Source organism: Pyxicephalus adspersus, chromosome 7, assembly GCF_032062135.1.
Source record: "Pyxicephalus adspersus chromosome 7, UCB_Pads_2.0, whole genome shotgun sequence".
NCBI lineage: Eukaryota > Metazoa > Chordata > Amphibia > Anura > Pyxicephalidae > Pyxicephalus > Pyxicephalus adspersus.
The window spans coordinates 45,126,066-45,144,101 of NC_092864.1; the positions used below are offsets into that span (position 1 = coordinate 45,126,066).

The 18,036-nt window shown below is 36.1% G+C and overlaps 1 protein-coding gene across 2 annotated transcripts in view; it reads right to left on the minus strand.

Annotated features, from left to right (window-relative positions):
- Positions 1-18,036, minus strand: part of LOC140335562 (sodium channel protein type 2 subunit alpha-like) — a 142,326-nt gene that overhangs the window by 47,068 nt on the left and 77,222 nt on the right. For both annotated transcript variants that reach the window (XM_072418283.1, XM_072418282.1), the window contains 8 exons: positions 16,505-16,711; positions 15,973-16,266; positions 14,589-14,930; positions 8,840-8,975; positions 8,305-8,543; positions 3,572-3,745; positions 2,884-3,240; positions 1,345-1,824 (listed from right to left, as the gene is read on the minus strand). In XM_072418283.1, coding sequence (XP_072274384.1) covers positions 1,345-1,824; positions 2,884-3,240; positions 3,572-3,745; positions 8,305-8,543; positions 8,840-8,975; positions 14,589-14,930; positions 15,973-16,266; positions 16,505-16,711 — 2,229 coding nt within the window. The remainder of the gene's footprint in view (positions 1-1,344; positions 1,825-2,883; positions 3,241-3,571; positions 3,746-8,304; positions 8,544-8,839; positions 8,976-14,588; positions 14,931-15,972; positions 16,267-16,504; positions 16,712-18,036) is intronic.

The window sequence follows — 18,036 nt, forward strand, 5'->3', positions numbered from 1 at the left end:
TAAGAAAGAGTAAAATGAGTAGTCCAGGTTACAAAATTAAATTTCTATGTCTAAAAAAATAGCTTTCATTTAACAAGTTTTCAGAATAATGACTTGTGTTTTTGCCTGGCTTTGGTTTGCTATAGGCTTGAAGATGATTCTTTGAACTTCTTTAAGCTTTTTACCAAGTTCACTACAATTCCAACTTTGCAAACCTTAGTACTAACTCCAGTGGGGAACTCTTGCATAGCATAGAACTACCCAACAGGCTGAATATTTTTTAGGAGTAGTACTGCCCTTAACAACTACCAACCAACAGGAATGATGCCTGCCACGTACATTAGTGACTGGTCAAAAATGACTGGCCAAAAGTGGGTGCTGACAGCTTTCCCATTGGTTAGTGATTTTTAGGAGCAGTACTGCCTCAGACAACCACCTTTCGTACAAACAACTGGATAGCACCTGGTTGTTACCATGAAAACCACTGTTCACTGATTGCAAATGTTTATACCAGTTAATGAACCAGGCAAAGACCAAAAGTTGTCCATAAACTCAAACCTCATTCCACACCTCATCTCAGTCCTAATGTATTAGGCTTATATTATCTTATATATTATCTTTTAAATATACTAAGCTCTGCAAACAACAAGCTTTTTAAGCAAACAGTTTAGATCAGTTTATAATCATAGAACCCAGAGATTGTCTGTTGAATGTTTATATGCAGTATTGCATATTTATCTAATACATATCAGTACAATTAAAAGCATACAAAACAATAAATGTTTCTTTTACATGTTGCAAACATTCTGCCCAGTAACAGCTGCTACAAGCATACAAACCTACCCTTTAAATTTTTGTTTCCAAGAGCCTAAAAAGCACAATTCAACAGTAAAAATGATCTCTTATGGTAGAATGAAATGGCATTGTTAAGGTTCACACTTTTGCCCTTTAGGCACATTAAAATGTTCTGCACCATTGTTGTCGATGGTAAAATGTTAGGTCTTGCTTACGCATTTTACTGTAGTGGTAAGCTCATCATCCACATGGATGGACTGTACTGCATGTATGTGTACACTATAGAAATGGACTCTGATGTCTGAAAGTAACGAATATTAAAAACTGATACGTTTTAAGCACAGAGCAATGAATGTGTTTTAACTGCAAAATCTGCAACAGAGCAACATCTCTTAAATCATAGAAATATTAAAGCATATATTTAATCAAAGTATCCATTTTTTTTAATCTACATGGTTATTATTTTTTTCTTGTAAAAAAGTTTATGAATATATCATTTTACTATTTTTTTTTCCTTCAGTTATCCTAAATAAAAAAAAAATATAACATAGGAGTATTAAAAAGGCATACCTCTTTACTTTCTTCCAGGTCAGATTCACTGGTAAAGTCTTCTGTATTAGGATTTTCAAAATCAGATTCCCCAACAGCGATGGGAACAGTCACGGTGAGGCTTGGGTTGTGTATAAAGGACATGTAATCACTCTCATCAATAATATACTTTTCCACACTGCTGCCTACTCCGCTGGTAGTTCCATTGCCACCTTTGTGATAATCTAGGTCTTTATTAATATCAACTGCATTATGGTTATAAAGACAGCTCTCTTTCCGGTTGTGCAGCTCCTCGAGCGGTTTGATTTCATCGAGAGCTTTCTGTTTCTTCACAAAGGCCTTTTGGATGCATTCTCCCACTGTTTTCTTTACAAAATCTATTCCTCTCTGTATTCTTCCCACAGCAATCTGAAGGTTGTTCATCTCATTGTCATCGTCTGTTGCTGTGAGGTTGTCGGAACTAAATGAACTCAGCAACAAGGCCAGGAACAAATTCAAAACCTATGTAGTATATACAAAGATGAGTAAATTTTTTTTATGGTAATGCTGTTCCAGACCCACCACAGTGCACAAAGCGCATAGTTTTCTAATGTTCCATTCAAGCATTTAAAATAAAGTATCCCACACAAACTGCAAGCAAATAATTTATGTATTTTAAAACTAAAAAACAGTGGTGTATTGATTTATTGAGGTGGCACCATGAGTCCACTAAGGTCATGTGCTTTGTGTCTTCTGAGGCTTTTTATCCTGCTTTCTGACTTACTTGGATCTTTATGTCATTTAAACCTCCTTTCTTGTCCTTTGTTTATAACACTAATAGAGTACCTAGATAATATTTAAGGAGTCCATGGAACAAGTATATCTGGAGGGAGTTGTCAGAAGGGAGTACCCATTAGGTAGGTAAAGAAGTAAGAAATAAGAAGGTAGTAAGTAATAAAGTAGGGTTTGGGTTGGTGTAGGGGGTCTGGGCTTTGGAGTAACCCAACTGTACACTACTGTTGTTCTATGTCAATGATTTTACTTACATTACATAAATTGGTTTATACAATAACTTTGAAATAGTTTGGTTGTACAATAGATGCTCTTTTTAGAACTCTGTAGTTTTACTAGATATAAAAAGGTTGATTTGCTCCAAATTTAGCTTTAGGGGTTTATTAACTTTGTATGTTACATGCATTGCTGTGCTGAAGTGCTATTCATTTTAAATGTCACCCCAATGCACCTTCATTAAACCCATGTGATTCAGCACATAGTAACTCACGGTAATGAGATGCTGTGTTTAATGGTGTGCTGTATGGAAGAAATACAGTACACTGAATCTAGAAGCAAGAGATAAAGCTGAAAGGCCTCTGTAGGTCTGAAAGTTGCTGCTTTGATGCTTGACAGACCTCATGCCTCATAGGCAAACCTGTGTCGTTATGTAAGAATTCATATTCAAATCCTTGTTACATGTGCTAAATAAGGTACTAATGACCTGTAGGACTTTTCTTTAACAGCCTTAGAAGTACATATAGTTTTTGAAAAGCAGCTGTATTCAATTTTATTTTGGCATGTACTCACCACAAGATTGCCAATGACCATCACTAACATGAAGACCAAAAGGCACATAGATTGTCCGGCCACCTCCATACAGTCCCACATAGTCTCAATCCATTCTCCACACAGAACTCGGAACACAATCAGGAAGGAATGGAAGAAGTCATTCATGTGCCAGCGTGGAAGCTCACAGTCTTCTGAGATCTTGCAGACACATTCCTTGTAGCTTTTACCAAACAGCTGCATGCCGACCACAGCAAAAATAAACACAATGATGGCCAAGACCAAAGTCAGGTTTCCCAGAGCTCCCACAGAGTTACCAATGATCTTGATCAGCATGTTGAGGGTAGGCCATGATTTTGCCAATTTAAAGACTCTGAGCTACAAGAAAATAAAAATAAACAATCAAGTACTTTTCAGTAATAATCAGGTTAAGTGGATGAGAACTTTATTGTGGATTTCTAAAAAAAAAACTCCTCCTGACTTGGGGTCATGTATATTTTTTTAGGGGGAACATTTATTGGATTATCATAATGGTTGAGTAAAGAATCAGGCTCTTAAAATTTTCAAGAAAATAATATTTTTAGCCCTAATTAAAAAATGTATTGCTGTTTATATGAGGTAAACTATACTTTTTATAAATTAGGTAATATTTAAAATGAATGCCAATCTTAGAAAATTATCTACAATCTATCTGTCTGTCTGTTCTTACCAATCTGAATGACCTAAGCACTGATAATCCTTCCACGTTAGCCAGACCCAACTCCATCAAACTAAGGCTCACAATGATACCATCAAAAATATTCCATCCTTCTTGGAAATAATAGTATGGATCCAGGGCAATCAGCTTAAATACCATTTCTGCAGTAAAGATTCCAGTGAAAACCTATAAATACAGAAAATAAGCCTCATTAGTCTGGTGCTTTATACCAATTATATAGGAAATTATCAATTTTACAGGCAGTAACAAGCAATTGCCCAAAAAAAAGAATTCTGGTATGTGTAAGTATAAACTTAACAAAGGTTCAATTAGCCATGGGTATGGCAAATCCTGTATGAAATTGGATAAACCCAAACCTAGTGGCAAATCCAACTGAAGTCTTTGGGAAGCATATCATGTAAATTTGGCCATTTTAGGGTGAATAGACCAGCTACTTTAAAAAAATGAATGGGAAGCTAGGCACTACCATGGGAGACCAATGCAAAAATATAATTTTAGATCACTGTAACATGGCATAGGGCTTTGAGGAAAACAATGAAAATACACAAATCTTCAAATTATGTGCGTAGGGGGTGCTTTAAATCTGTACATTGTATGATGTAACGCATTGATTTTCATGTATTTCATGTCTTCGTGGACAGCAACAGAGCACACAACCAGTGCATATTTTTTATATGGTAAAAGGCATATGAATCTTGCTAATTTCACTTTAATTTTTTTTCAGGTAGCAGCAAAACATTTTTATTACCGTATTTTGCGGTGTATAAGGCGACTGGGCGTATAAGACGACCCCCCACTCTAACCAATCATTTGGGGGTCGTGTTATATGCCCAGTATTGTACTTTTCCTTCTGCCTGTCAGATCTCACTATTGTGAGAGAACTGAGAGGCAGAAAGAACTGTACACTACTAGTTCTAAGTATGAATGGGCACGTTCCTTTAATGAATGGGCGTGTTCCAGTGAAGAGCCAATCCAGGCTCTCCACTGGAAAGCCAATCCAGGCTCACGTCCTGCTTTTCAGCTTACACGAGTCCTGCTGTGAAGCAACGCGAGCCTGCCCAGGAGGACTCGTGTAAGCTGAAAAGCAGGAAGACAGAAGGAGGCACAGGAGGACTCGCAGGGACGCCAGACCAGAGAGGGGACTCGCGAGGACACCGGGCGCTGCAGGTAAGTACTGGTACCCGGCGTACAAGACGACCCCTGACTTTGTCATGGATTTTTCGGGGTTAAAAAGTCGTCTTGTACGCCGGAAAATACGGTAATTGAGAACTGGCTGAAATGTTCAAGAGACTAGAGACCGAAGGTACAGTCAGGTGTTTACTACAAAAGCTAAAGGTGACATACCAGTTTAAAATTGGCCAACAGCCACCATTATGATCAAAGTGACAATTTACTTCAAATGACCCACAAAATAAAATTAATCACAAAACTCCCAAATAATCTGAGGAAAAAGGCAACAAAAGGATTGTCTAAAATAGCCCAAAGGGCCAGCAAATATAATTAAATTACAGATTCCTAGTTGACTCAAATCTCGGATTTCTTTACGAAGGTTGTCAGCTTTGCCTGCAATTCCTACAAAAGCATCTAATGCAATGACGTCTCTGAGCCCACCTTTTACTAGGATAACTGGCTTTATTGACTGGCTCCATTGTATGGCTAGTGCATTTACACTGTTAGGTTGAAGACAGATACTTGTTTACTTGACAGATACTAAGTTTAAACTTAAAAAGTAAAGTTACACTTTTCCATGTTACTTTAAGAATCCACAAAACTCATAGAACAGTCATTGTTTTTGCTTAGATTTTTCTTCCCCACGATAATCTTTTATCATCTGCAGGAAGCACAATTTCCACATTATTCCACCATTCAAAGTCCCCATGGTTCTTTTTAAACACTACTTATTGCATTTGTCTCACAAATACCATTCTTTCTGTTATCTTTCACAATATCAGCATGATGGCAGATTAGGACAAAAATTTTCCTTTAGTCAGGTGCATTACTTATCTTCACTAAGAATGTTCACAGTTTAAATGTTCATCTTGTAGGTGGAATTGGACTTAAATGAATCCTTCAATTATCATTCTTTGTCCAAACTGATTTACTGCCTTTTCTGTTAAAGACAAACTTTAAAATAACTATTTCTTTACAAAGAACAATCTGAAGTCCACATCAAATGCAGCACCATATAGGATTATATCAAGGCAGGTCCGTATGTAAAGTCTGAATACTATTTTCCTGTTTGAACTCAAATGTTAACTGCCAATAAGAAGTATTGGACTTCACAAGTCTGCAAAAATCATCATTAACCTTATCCTGTAAGGGTTGTAAAAATTATTATTTATTATTATTATTATTATTATTATTAAACAGGATTTATATAGCGCCAACATATTACGCAGCGCTGTACATTAAATAGGGATTGCAAATGACAGACTAATACAGACAGTGATACAGGAGGAGAGGACCCTGCCCCGAAGAGCTTACAATCTAGTAAAATATGAGATTAAGCAGACCACTTCACCTATTTAGTCATTCTCAAACTTCCATTTGTCTAAGCAGAGCCTACAGCTCTTCCCGGGCACTTTCAATGCCTCCTTTTAAGATATGAACCAATGAAATGCTAGATTATAATTCTGGTCTGTTACAAGCTATCCTGTCAAATACATCTCAGGGAAATATGAATTCCATTATTTACCAAACTTGGCAAATACAAAACCAAATATCCAGTGGCACATTTTAACAAACTAAAAATGTCTTCCTTCATGTAGACATTCAGACTGAGAAACCAGTACTTTCAACCTTCCTGATTTGGTGAGAAAACCATGACTGTAAAGAATCAGCAGCATTTTTAGAAAAACTGGCTTAACGTACATTATGTTCAAATTGTTTTATTAAAAAAAATATAGATTTTAGATAGATAGATTAAAAATATGAAGACACTATTCAAAACTGACCTTGTAATCACTGCATAAGGCAAATGCAGCCAATTGCTTAAACTATTAATTTAAAATGTTTAAATTATATGCTATACAGAAGATCCTAATCTAAAGAGAAACAATCCTAAAATGAAGAATATGATCAGCACACTAAGTAAAGTCATAAGCAAGTAATATAAAGCTGAAAATGAGCAACAGCACAAAGTATTTTACACATTATATTCAAATAAGCTAATATCCAGACAGTAACCTTGAAGATACAAGATGACAGTGCGAAAGACAAGGCAATACCCTACAGGTATAGAAAGATCATTTGAAAGAGTTTGGATCAGGTTGTTTCAAATCATTTTATGTTAAATCATCAATCAAGATTTCAAAGAATTTACACTTTAAGATGTTGAAAACCTGTGCAGACACCTACAGGAGTTTCATATATCTATCTATCTATTACATATTCTTAGCCTTCTCTATATAAAACATATGTTCTCTCGTATCTAGTGTTTGTGGATATTAGGAATGTGTGAGCCAAGTATTATGACATGGAAAGTGAGCACCTGAGACTTAAGTAATATGCACATACTGTATCCAAAAATTGATAACAACTTTATCAATACAGTGTCACTGAAACCTAATATATTCTCTCCACGCCAGAGGTCATGCAGCCAACAGTCATTTTTTTGCAAGATAATTAAAAAGATCTTGTTATAATGCTGCTGCATCTAATCCTTCTTTCTCATTAGTAGGGAACAAGTTCTCAAGAAGTAATATGCACTAAGAACTTAATCTCATTTGCCTTTCACCACTGGCCCTTTGTATGTCTGTAACTCTGCTGGCTCATCAAGGAACATGGATGTTTTATCACTTTGAAATGCAGGATTAAGGCCTTTTTGATGTTAGAAATTGATTTTTAGTGGGAAATCTAGAACCCCCAGTGAAAAAGAAAATAGTATTTTCCAGAGCTGTATGTACAGTTGTTGCTTGTAGAACAAGTCTGGGGACAGCAGAATGGGAAAGACATCACAAAGAGGTGTTTTTATGCTTTAACCTATATTTTCTCTGACCACTTTTAGATCATTTTTATCTTAGCTAACATGATGTTCTTATTCCCAATAGAATCCAGCAGACTAAAAATAACATCTAATTTTACCTAAAACCTAAAACACTGTTTTGAGGTCCCATCTTGAGCCCCAACCAGCAAGTATCTACAAACCTGATATCAGGGTAAAACCCAGTTTAGAAAACAGATAGATGTCATCGTTTGTGTTCATGCCAGTGACAGGAGAATGTACACAGCACCATTCTGTTCTATGAAGAGAGGAGAGGGTAAGACAAGCTAACTGCACCCTGCTGTGCTCCCCTTTATAGGAATGCATGGCAGTCATTCACAATTTGTTGGTGTGGTGGATTTATTAATGGGGTTGAGGGACCACTGTACACATGTCAGATTCTTGCCATGATCATTCGTCTCAGGCAACAATCATCTTATTTGTACTTAGTTTATGAGTTGGTGCCATTAACCACTATTAGAAACAAATATTCCTGTTTCAGTAGCAACTCGTTTCCCCCTTTCCTTCCCCCACATAATTTCTTTAACATGGGCTGCCCAGACAGCAATGAAATCCTGATAGATTCTTCTAATACTTTCCCACTATCCAAAACTAAAAAAATGAAATTTTGTTTTTAGATATACTTTAGGTATAATAATGTTCTTTGAGTTTAACTCACAGCAATGTAAACAGGTGACAACACATCATTTTCACAAGAAAATATACTGTATCTCACACTTACCAAGTTTCCAGCAGTAAGGACATAATTGAATTCATCAGTCATTGGGTAATGTTCCATAGCCATGAATAATGTGTTTAAAACAATGCAGATAGTTATAGCCAGGTCCACAAAAGGATCCATAACAACCAGTTTGACAATATGCTTTATCTTCAGCCATGTATCACAACACTCCCAGATTAAGAAGGTGTTTGCAAACTTGTACCAACACGGTGGACACTTCTGCCTGGATTCTTCAAGTTCTGGGAAATGAAGAAGGCAAATTTTGCTATGTTTGGTTTAAATATGGCTTACATGTGAAATGCATAACAGATAAATAAAAAATAATGTCTGATACACATGGTACCTAAGATCACTTTTAATACTGTCCCTGTTCTAAAGAAAGCAGAGGGATGAAAGGTCTAGAAGTGTTAGAAGAAGGCCATTAAACCACTGGATAGGAAAAAACAAGACATGAAGGTGAGTATATATATAATTTTACAATTATACCAACCCATGCCTTAAGACTTTGTATGACTGGTGAAGTACTGTAACTTACCTTCCATTGTGTTGGTCAATATACTAGCAACACTTAAGGCCCTTTGTCTCATGACTGTTGGATCTTCCAAAAGATCCATGGAAACCTGATAACAGCTTGACTTGCGCTTCCTAATCTCAGTCTCGGTGGTGGTTCCCTGGAATAAAACAACCAGTCAACTATTCATTGCCCAAAAAAACAAAGTTTTAAAATCTTTACTCCAGTTAATGTCAGTTGTCAGTCAAAAGTCTAACATGGGATACATTTGGAGAAACTGCTCCCCTCAGAGATTTTCAGAAAAGATGTGCTACCTATAGCAACCAGCTAAAGCTGTATAAAGAAGATAGCAACATCTAATTGGTTGCTAAGAGATGCCACCTTCCTAACAAGGTTCAGTGGGGAACCTTTTTGTCTGTTTTTATATTAACTCTGCATATAATAATGAACAATTTATGCTGCATCTTTTTAAAAGCACATAGGTATAAGCAGACATTGACATGAATTCAGCTTGAAATGAGTAATGAAAATGTAAACAGATCACAGAACATTTTACATACAACTGCTTCACCAAATTTAAGGGCATTCTATACTCTAATATATAATATTAATATAAAATTTAATATTATATAGTTTCTTTGCAGGCTCCTGCATAGTGTGTAAGGTATATTGTATCCTAAAATTCATCTTTTAGTTCTAGATAGAGTGGCGAGAGGTTGGAATTTCTGCCAGGTTTTTAATGTTAACTTTGTCTTTCTTACTTTCCTAGAAATGTCCTGGTTGTAAGAATTCTGTTCCTGTCCTATCTAGACGACAAAACCAAATAAATAGAAATATTCTCAGTGGTAACATAGGAAAAAGAAAAAAGTTTTAACCCTTTCCCTCCTCCAACTAACTAAAAATAGGAGTAATACATATTTTGCATGGAGTTTCATTTTAGGTATATATATATATATATATATATATATATATATATATGTATGTATATAGTGTTGGTCGAACAGCTGAGTGTTTTCGGGTGATCGAACGCCGAATTCGAACACCAATAAAGTCTATGGGGCGGGGGGGGGGGATTCGGGAGAAACTCCATTGAGAGTTCATCTGCAGTCACAGCGGACTGGAAGCACTCACGTGCCTCAAATCAGCTGTGACCGTGGTTCCCACGGTCACCAGGCTGTACTTATCAGCCTGGTGACCATGGGAACTAAACTGCACATGAACTCTCAATGGAGAAAATCCACTGAGAGTTCATCTGCAGTCACAGCTGACTGGTAACACTCCCATGCCTCCTATCAGCTGTGACCGATGATAAGTACAGCCCAGTGACAGTGGGAACTGAACTCAGATGAACTCTCAATTGATAAACTCCATTGAAAGTTCATCTGCAGTTCAACTGCGATCCCTGGGCACTAGAGGTTAATTAACCTCTTGTGCCCCAGGATCGCAGTGGATTCTCAGGGCTGCAATCACATAAGTGGGCATTTACCACTTGTCTGATGTGGCCTCGCATGCCATGAACTGTTGTCCTGCTGGTGACAGAATAGGTCAGTATGCACCAACATTCACTAACATCCAGCACAAGTTTCTAATAGTGCTTTGTCACATGTTTTACAGATGACCCAGCAGTTCAGTAAAGACCTAGCAGGTCAATGCCAAGAAATTATGTATCGCTTTCTTTGATAATTTATCAGATGCAACTTTCCTTTTTTAGATACCTTTTTTGCTTTAAAATACATTTGTGGAAGTACAATTAGTTGTACACGTTCAAAAAAATAGTAATCATTTAAGGTTGAACTCTCCCATAATATTACTGATTTGTCTTATCCAAGCTGCAACACACTTCATCATCTTTATGACCGGTCAATATATTGGTATGTTGGTCTTTAATATTAGAGTATGTTAAGGATGAATTACATTTTAACTGTCCCTGTATCACCCAGGTTCTCCCATGATAATCTATCTTCTCCATCAATCTTATACTGAAATGCACTCATAGGCACTATTGTAACCTGGGCTGTGGCAGCTGCTTAGCAACACTGAAGCTCAGCAGAAATGAGCAATTATTCACTTCTATAAAAAAACAAAAAAAAAAAAAAACATTATATGCTTTACTTTCCCCTGAGGCAGATAATTCTGAACAGAATTTGTCAGGAACTTTCACATATTAGCAAGTGTTAATAATAAATGTCACATTTTTGTATTCTCTGTAATATATTTATAAATAAAGTAATATTTTATTACAGGGGTCTTTTAAATAACTGTGCAGTAAAATTAAATAAAGTCAATTTGTTTCTATTATGGTTAAACTATCAGGGGTGACATTTCCAGAACTCATTATTCCCATGTAATGATCATCAGCTGTGCAGTACTGTACAGGACAAAATCTCCCTCAGGGTATGTGCGCACTGGCTTTTCCTACTCCAGTGGTGCCTTTGGTTTCAGCATCCACTGAATGGAGCACAAGCAGGAGGATTGTCAATTATCAACAGAGCTGGAAGACTATTGGGGATCATACAAATTAGTGCTTAGTATGCTTGTTTTGTTCAGCATTTAGCACGGACATTTTAGAATTTCTTGAATCTTGTCGAGAGTAAATGTAACGCTATTCACAGGACTCCTTGATAGATGCAGGGTGTCCAAATTTCTTCCTTCAACATCTACCAAAGTCTCTCCATAGGCATGGAAGATGTGCAGCTTACTGAAGATTAATCTATACAGAGAAGGTTTGCAATGGTACAAAAGGGGAGTAAATGTTTTCCAAAAGGAAACCCAAAAAGATTCCAACCTTTCCTTTCTCTATCCAACACTAAAGAAAAGCAAACTATTGGCTGCTAATCCATTCAGTTTTAAAGAACACACATAAAGCTGTGACGCTGTAAACAAAATCATTAAGGCTTAACAAACTTACAATACATTTTTATTTAAAGGAAAACTGTTAAAATCCAAGTTATACTTCTCTTTTATTTCTGAAATTCTTTTATACCACCTGGGGAAGTTTTGACATTGACCAGAAAAGGTCAGCATCTACGGGTGATAGTGGCTAGAAGGGCTTTTATAAGTTCCACTTTTCAGCAAAGTAAAAGGACTTTTTACATTTGTTTCATTCTTTTTTTGTTGAGACCAGCTTACTACAACCTGAAAATCCTATATATATTATAGGCAAACCTAAAAACTGGGGAGGAGGTGACAAAAGTAGAAGTTGTAAGCCCACAGGTTGCAATTAGAAGTGAGAACCTATAAATGATAGAACCTAAGAATTGATCTATATTTCCTTAACCTATAGGTGGAGCATTAAAGAGCAGTTTTGCCTTAAAATAACTTTCATAATACTATACTAACACAAAGTCCTTCCCAAAGCCACTCTTTTTCCTTTGTTTCAGAGAAGCAGCCCTGCTGTTTCAATGCCATCTTGTTCAAATCTATTTGGTGTTGGTCACACCTGCACATTGTTCCCCTTCAGGCTTAAATGAAACCATATACCATATTGTCTTTGCAGACACAGAGAGCAAGCATGACCAATGCAGAACAGATTTCTACTTGACATCATTTAAACAATACTGGAGGCAATTGCTCTGGAATTAGGGTGAGTAAGCAGCTGCAGGTAGGTTATTGTGATTATGGTTGGGCAGTAAGTTTAGTGAAAGTTAGTTTAAAGGTACCAGTGTTAGGAAAATAATAACACTGCCTTGTTTAACTGTACTGATATAAAATTACATACTTTTTCTAATAAGCAAACTTGCATTTTGGCCTATGTTTTCCTTTAATACACACAAATGATCCCTATGTACAAAATATAAGCAATCATGATTACACCATTCTGTAAAATGATTGTTAGACAGGCCATAGACAATATCATTTTGGGAAAATTCTGCAAATATTCTTTGAATATTGAATTACTATAAAATACAATCTGATCATCTATGGGGCCTATTTATACAGCAGTGAATCTCACATACAATGGAACATTCTTTGGTGGAGAATCAATTATTGCCAATAAAACACATGGACCTGGAAAATTCTCCACCAAGTGATGGATCTGTGAATGTCAAATTTACTGCTTTATAAATAGTCCCCTATATGTATAGACAATCACTGACCAAAGACAAAATGAGAGATATCTTTTAAAATTACTTTTAAATGGATAACCAATAATTGCAGACAAATATTTTTAAATAATAACTAATGGTATATATGATTGTTTAGCGCACAAGTACCTGCTGGCTAAAATATATCTGCTGCATTTCAAAGTGCAAACAATATGACAACACAGCCAATTATCATACAATATTCCATAGTAACTAAAAATATAAAGCTAATGTAAACCCTGTTGTTTGTTTATTTAGAATCCTTCCAAATACATATTCAAAGACTTTTTCTTCGATCTTCCCAAAATGTGTACCTTCTATAACCATTCCTAAGCTCAGCACCTACAAAGATGAGCAAACTCAACCTTTTTTTTTTGTTGACTGTTATAAACAGTGTGGTTTTATTCTAATACCAACAACTACATGTGCATTGTATTCATATATTGGTAATCATTTGCTCATCTTTAGATATTTGTGGACAGTGACACAGAAAGCTTGAGAAAGATTTGCAGGAATGGAAGCCGAAACATTTAATTTGCAAAAGCAGCAAAGGTTAAAACAATAGGTGAAGAGAAAGTATGAGTACTTTTAGATACAGGGACTATATGCAGAGTGGTAAAATATAACAAAGTTCATCATATCCCATTGGCCACAGGGTTACTATGGTACATGGTTTATTATTGCGCATTCAGTCCATTTTGTCAAACGTCAAAAAAGGTCAGTCAGCCAAAATAAAGTTTCTTTTTCCTGATCACATATATTTAAATATCCCTCCGGAGGGAATATTAGTTTTTAAACCACCTATGTAGACATAACCTCTTTCTCTCTTTTCCCTATATAACTGTTCTTCTGGTAAGTGAGATATAGTTCCTGTAAATACTGATGAATTTTTGCCACCCTCCATCCCACTCTCTGACTTCTCCTCTATTCCTTCAATATCCCCCATTATAAATTTTCTATGTTAACCCAATTGAGCATACATAGCTTTTTTCTCTAGATATTGGGTCTGATTTATTAAAGCTCCCAAAGGTTGGAGAGGATACACTTTCATCAGTGAAGCTGGGTGATCCAGCAAACCTAGAACACATTTCTTAACAGTCATTTTCTATTTGTTAGCAAATGTTTTCAAATCTGGACCAGATCCAATATAGGTTTGTTGGATCACCCAGGTGTGCTCATGAAATTGTACCTTCTACAGCTTTAATAAATTAAGCCCAATGCTCTAATATGACAGGTCAGCTTATTGTTATTTGTCTACAGTACCTGTTTACTGTATGTTCTCTACCTGATTGTAATATTTAACCTATTAGAAAATAGGGAATAAATTAAACACAAATACTAGAAAAATATGAATGTTTTATGTCCATTACAGACAACTTAGAAGGAAACTAATATATTTCTTTGAACACACTGAAAGCTCTAAATATAATATTTAGTTATTTAGAGTATGATAACTACCAACCAATAAGTAAGTAATAGTTGATGAAGAGATGAGAAAGAAAAAAACTTATTTTGGCTGAAAAACCCATTAAAACTGTCCAGATGTACTTTATGAAAACCAACTACCATATATTGCTACAGGATCCATCTTTGGAGAAATTTGAATTTTGGGTATTAAGGCCCCACCAATTTTAGACTACGTAAAACTTCCTTACATTGTCATCAGAAGCTGGTTTATCTATTATCACCTCTGGCAAAAGAAGTCCAACAGGCGATGTCGGGACAGATGGACCTCCCAGCAGAGACACAACTCCATTGCAATCCACTGTGCTGTGCATCTTTCCATTCACCGGAAGCATGGTCTTGGACGATTTACTGGCTTGGCTGATATTGCTGTTGCGTCTTTCTCCATGTCGGTGAGGAACAAATAAAGAGCCTCTCCTGCTCTCATTGTCCTCAAAAGTGCTGTGCTCATCATCCGCAAAATCATTTTCTGACCCCATGTCTTTTGCACGGTTTCTGAAGCTGAAGAGGCTGGCTCTGCTGTTACGTCTTGGGGAAAATAGAGATCCGCGGATACTCAACAATGACTGTTGAGAAGAAAAAAAGCTGTATTACCATGACACAATGGCATTCCCATATGAGAGTAATAATTTCTGGACTGATGTTCCATCATTATTTGAAAAATCAATGTGTACCAAGAACTGGCAACTAATAGTGGACATGAGAACCAACACCTAATACAACTTTGACTTGGTATTCCCCTGTACAACAAAGCTCAGAAAAGGGATGAGAGCAACATAAAAAGTGAATCAGTTGTATAGCATGGCTCATGTGTTATTATGCTGCTGATGCAAAAAAACAGAGTAAAGAGTCATTTCTTTGGTCTCCTTTTTCACTGTCCACTGAAAGGATATTAGGGAGATAAGGCTTACTATTTATTACCTAATTACATTAGAGTCAGGTCTCCTGCACCGCTAGACAGACCTGAATGAATCTCAGAACTGCATGACATATGCATAACTAAGCCTTTGGTGGGTAAAATCTGTTTGCAGTATATTTATGTATTTTCCTGTCTGCTTAGAGTTAGGCTTTAAATAATGCAGCCTTAGCATACCCTTATAAGTTAGGACTTTGCATAAGTGTTTGACAAGTGGTAATAAACCATTCTAATAAACTGGATTTTTAAAATAGATGTAATAAACCATGTCTTAAAATTTTATTTCGCTAAAACATTCAAATTCTTCTTTGCAAGAATATTATATTTCATACAATAGGCTGCACATATATCTGTCTGAAGCTATGCCCATAGTTATTTGATTCTAGTAAAGGTCATATAACATGTATTGGAAAATGAAGAGTCTGAGAAACCTTGACTCATTATAAAGTGCTGAGATAACATATTGATATTTTTGGCAGTAATAAGAAACTTTAAATATAAAAATAGAAACAGAAGACAATAACAATATATTACAAAATATCTAGAATTGCTATACCTAATTAATTCTATACCAGTTTTTTCCAAAACCCGAGTTTTATTTGGAGAACAATATGACACAATCTATTTTTACTAATCCTATTTTATAGAACTAGCCATTATTAAAGAGGGTTCGAAAACTGTTCTGATGATACCTGGTGTGGAGAAGAGAACTTGTTTTCATAGGTCAACCGATTTCCTTCAATAGAGAAACGAAAACCTTTCCTCTTGATACTTGTTTCGGATTCAGACTTTGGAAACTTCTCGTCATCTCCTTTCTCATCATCCTCTCCAAGCTCCTTCTGTCTTCTTTTCTTCTTTCGGTTCCGTCGGTCTTTGGCACTTTTTGAGCTTAACTTGGAAGCCTCTGATGAACTTTCAGAAAGGGGGCCGAAGCCACCTTCTTCACTATACTCTTTTGATAGATTAAGTGCTGCTGCAGCTGCTGCCTGAAAACCCCAAGAAAAAAATGAAATATCACATATATATGGCCCTTCAAAAATTTACAACATTGCTGTATAGGTTCAAGCTGTATTTAATCTAATATGGGAAAGTTCTTATCATGGCCTAGCTGTGTAGAAATAGCAAAAAATGGTGATCCGCCTAGTCACAGACATCACCTAAAGCTAATATCTTTAGTGCAAAAATAAGAAATCATGTCATCCACAATGCTAAAGTATGTTATACCTGAGCTTCTTCTTGTTGTTTTTTAAGTTGCTCCAACATTTGTTGAAATTCAGCCTCTTTCTGTTCTGCTTCTTCCAAAGTTGCCTGATTCTGTTCCTCATATGCCATAGCTACCACAGCCAGGATCAGATTGACCAGATAAAAGGAACCCAAGAAGATCACCAGTACAAAGAAGATCATGTAGGTCTTCCCAGCCGCTCGAAGGGTCTGTAGCAAGAAGTACATATTTTATTTTAATATAATAAGATATGTGGGCCTAAACAAATTACCAGAAAATATTCTTAAGGTGAAGTTAAAATATGAAATAAAAACTGTTTTCCGTAGTAAAGACTTTGAAAAAATAAACGCTTTCCCTTTCTCCTGGCAATTTGTTTCCTTGTATATATTGCTTGGAGTGTGATGTACACTAAGAGCCCATTCCTAGCATTTTTACCATGAATTTACTAAAGATCCAGGTGCAAGAGTAATGTAACTCCAGTGCACATGTACAAGTGTTACATCTTTGGTGCCCATTCAATGAGCAAAGAGGGAAAACTGGATACTGTAAAAATGCAAAGGTGCATTTGCCATAATGATATATTATATTTTTGCACATGTTAAGAGTTCCTGCTCTTGCTAAAACTTTGAGCATTAACAAGGTCATTTTCAGTAAAGGGACTAACCTGCTAAAAAAACATACCTTTATTTTGCTATCAGCCTTCTGATTTGGTCATTACTACCAATATTAATATTATTTACAATACTTTTCTAGCAACATATTAAGCAACGCTGTACATTAAATAGGGGTAGCAAATGACAAACCGATACAAGAGTGACACAGAAGGAGGACCCTAAAAGTTTACAATTTAAGAGATGGGGGAAGTATCACGCAATAGAAGGGGGAGATATGGAGTAGTGAGTAAGTAGTTAGGGTTTTAAGAGGCAGAAGGAGAGGGGTAGGCAAGTTTGAAAAAATGGGTTTTGAGTGCTCTTTTAAATGAGCCGAAAGTAGGAGCAAGACGAATAGGACGAGGAAGACCATTCCAGAGAGTCGAGGAGCTCTAGAAAATTCTTGGACCCGTTCGTGTGATGAGGTAATAGGTGAGAAAGTCATTAGTAGGTCATCGGAGGAGCGAAGAAAGTGGCTAAGGGAGTATTTTCTATCAGATCAGAAACGTAAGTGGGACAAGAACTGAGGAAGAATGTGAAGGCAAAGCACAAAAGCTTGAATTTGATTCCAAGGTGAAATGGAAAAACAATGAATACCAAAGTAATATAAAGTATATTACATGAAGTATATTATATACTATAGTTTAAAGGACAGAAAGGGTGTTTTGTTTGTCTTGCAAATTTGTTTTAATGTTTGTGTACTATTGGCAAAAACAATGTAAAATGTACCAAAACAAAAAGAATCTAGTTTGGTTGCAGCTTGAGAACAAATAGGTAACTGTAGTTAAAAAGTGCAATTTGTATTCTATTTCTCATGTTTATAATGGTAAATTACAAAAATAGGATGCTACAAAACTAATAGGGAGCAATACATATGAAGCAGG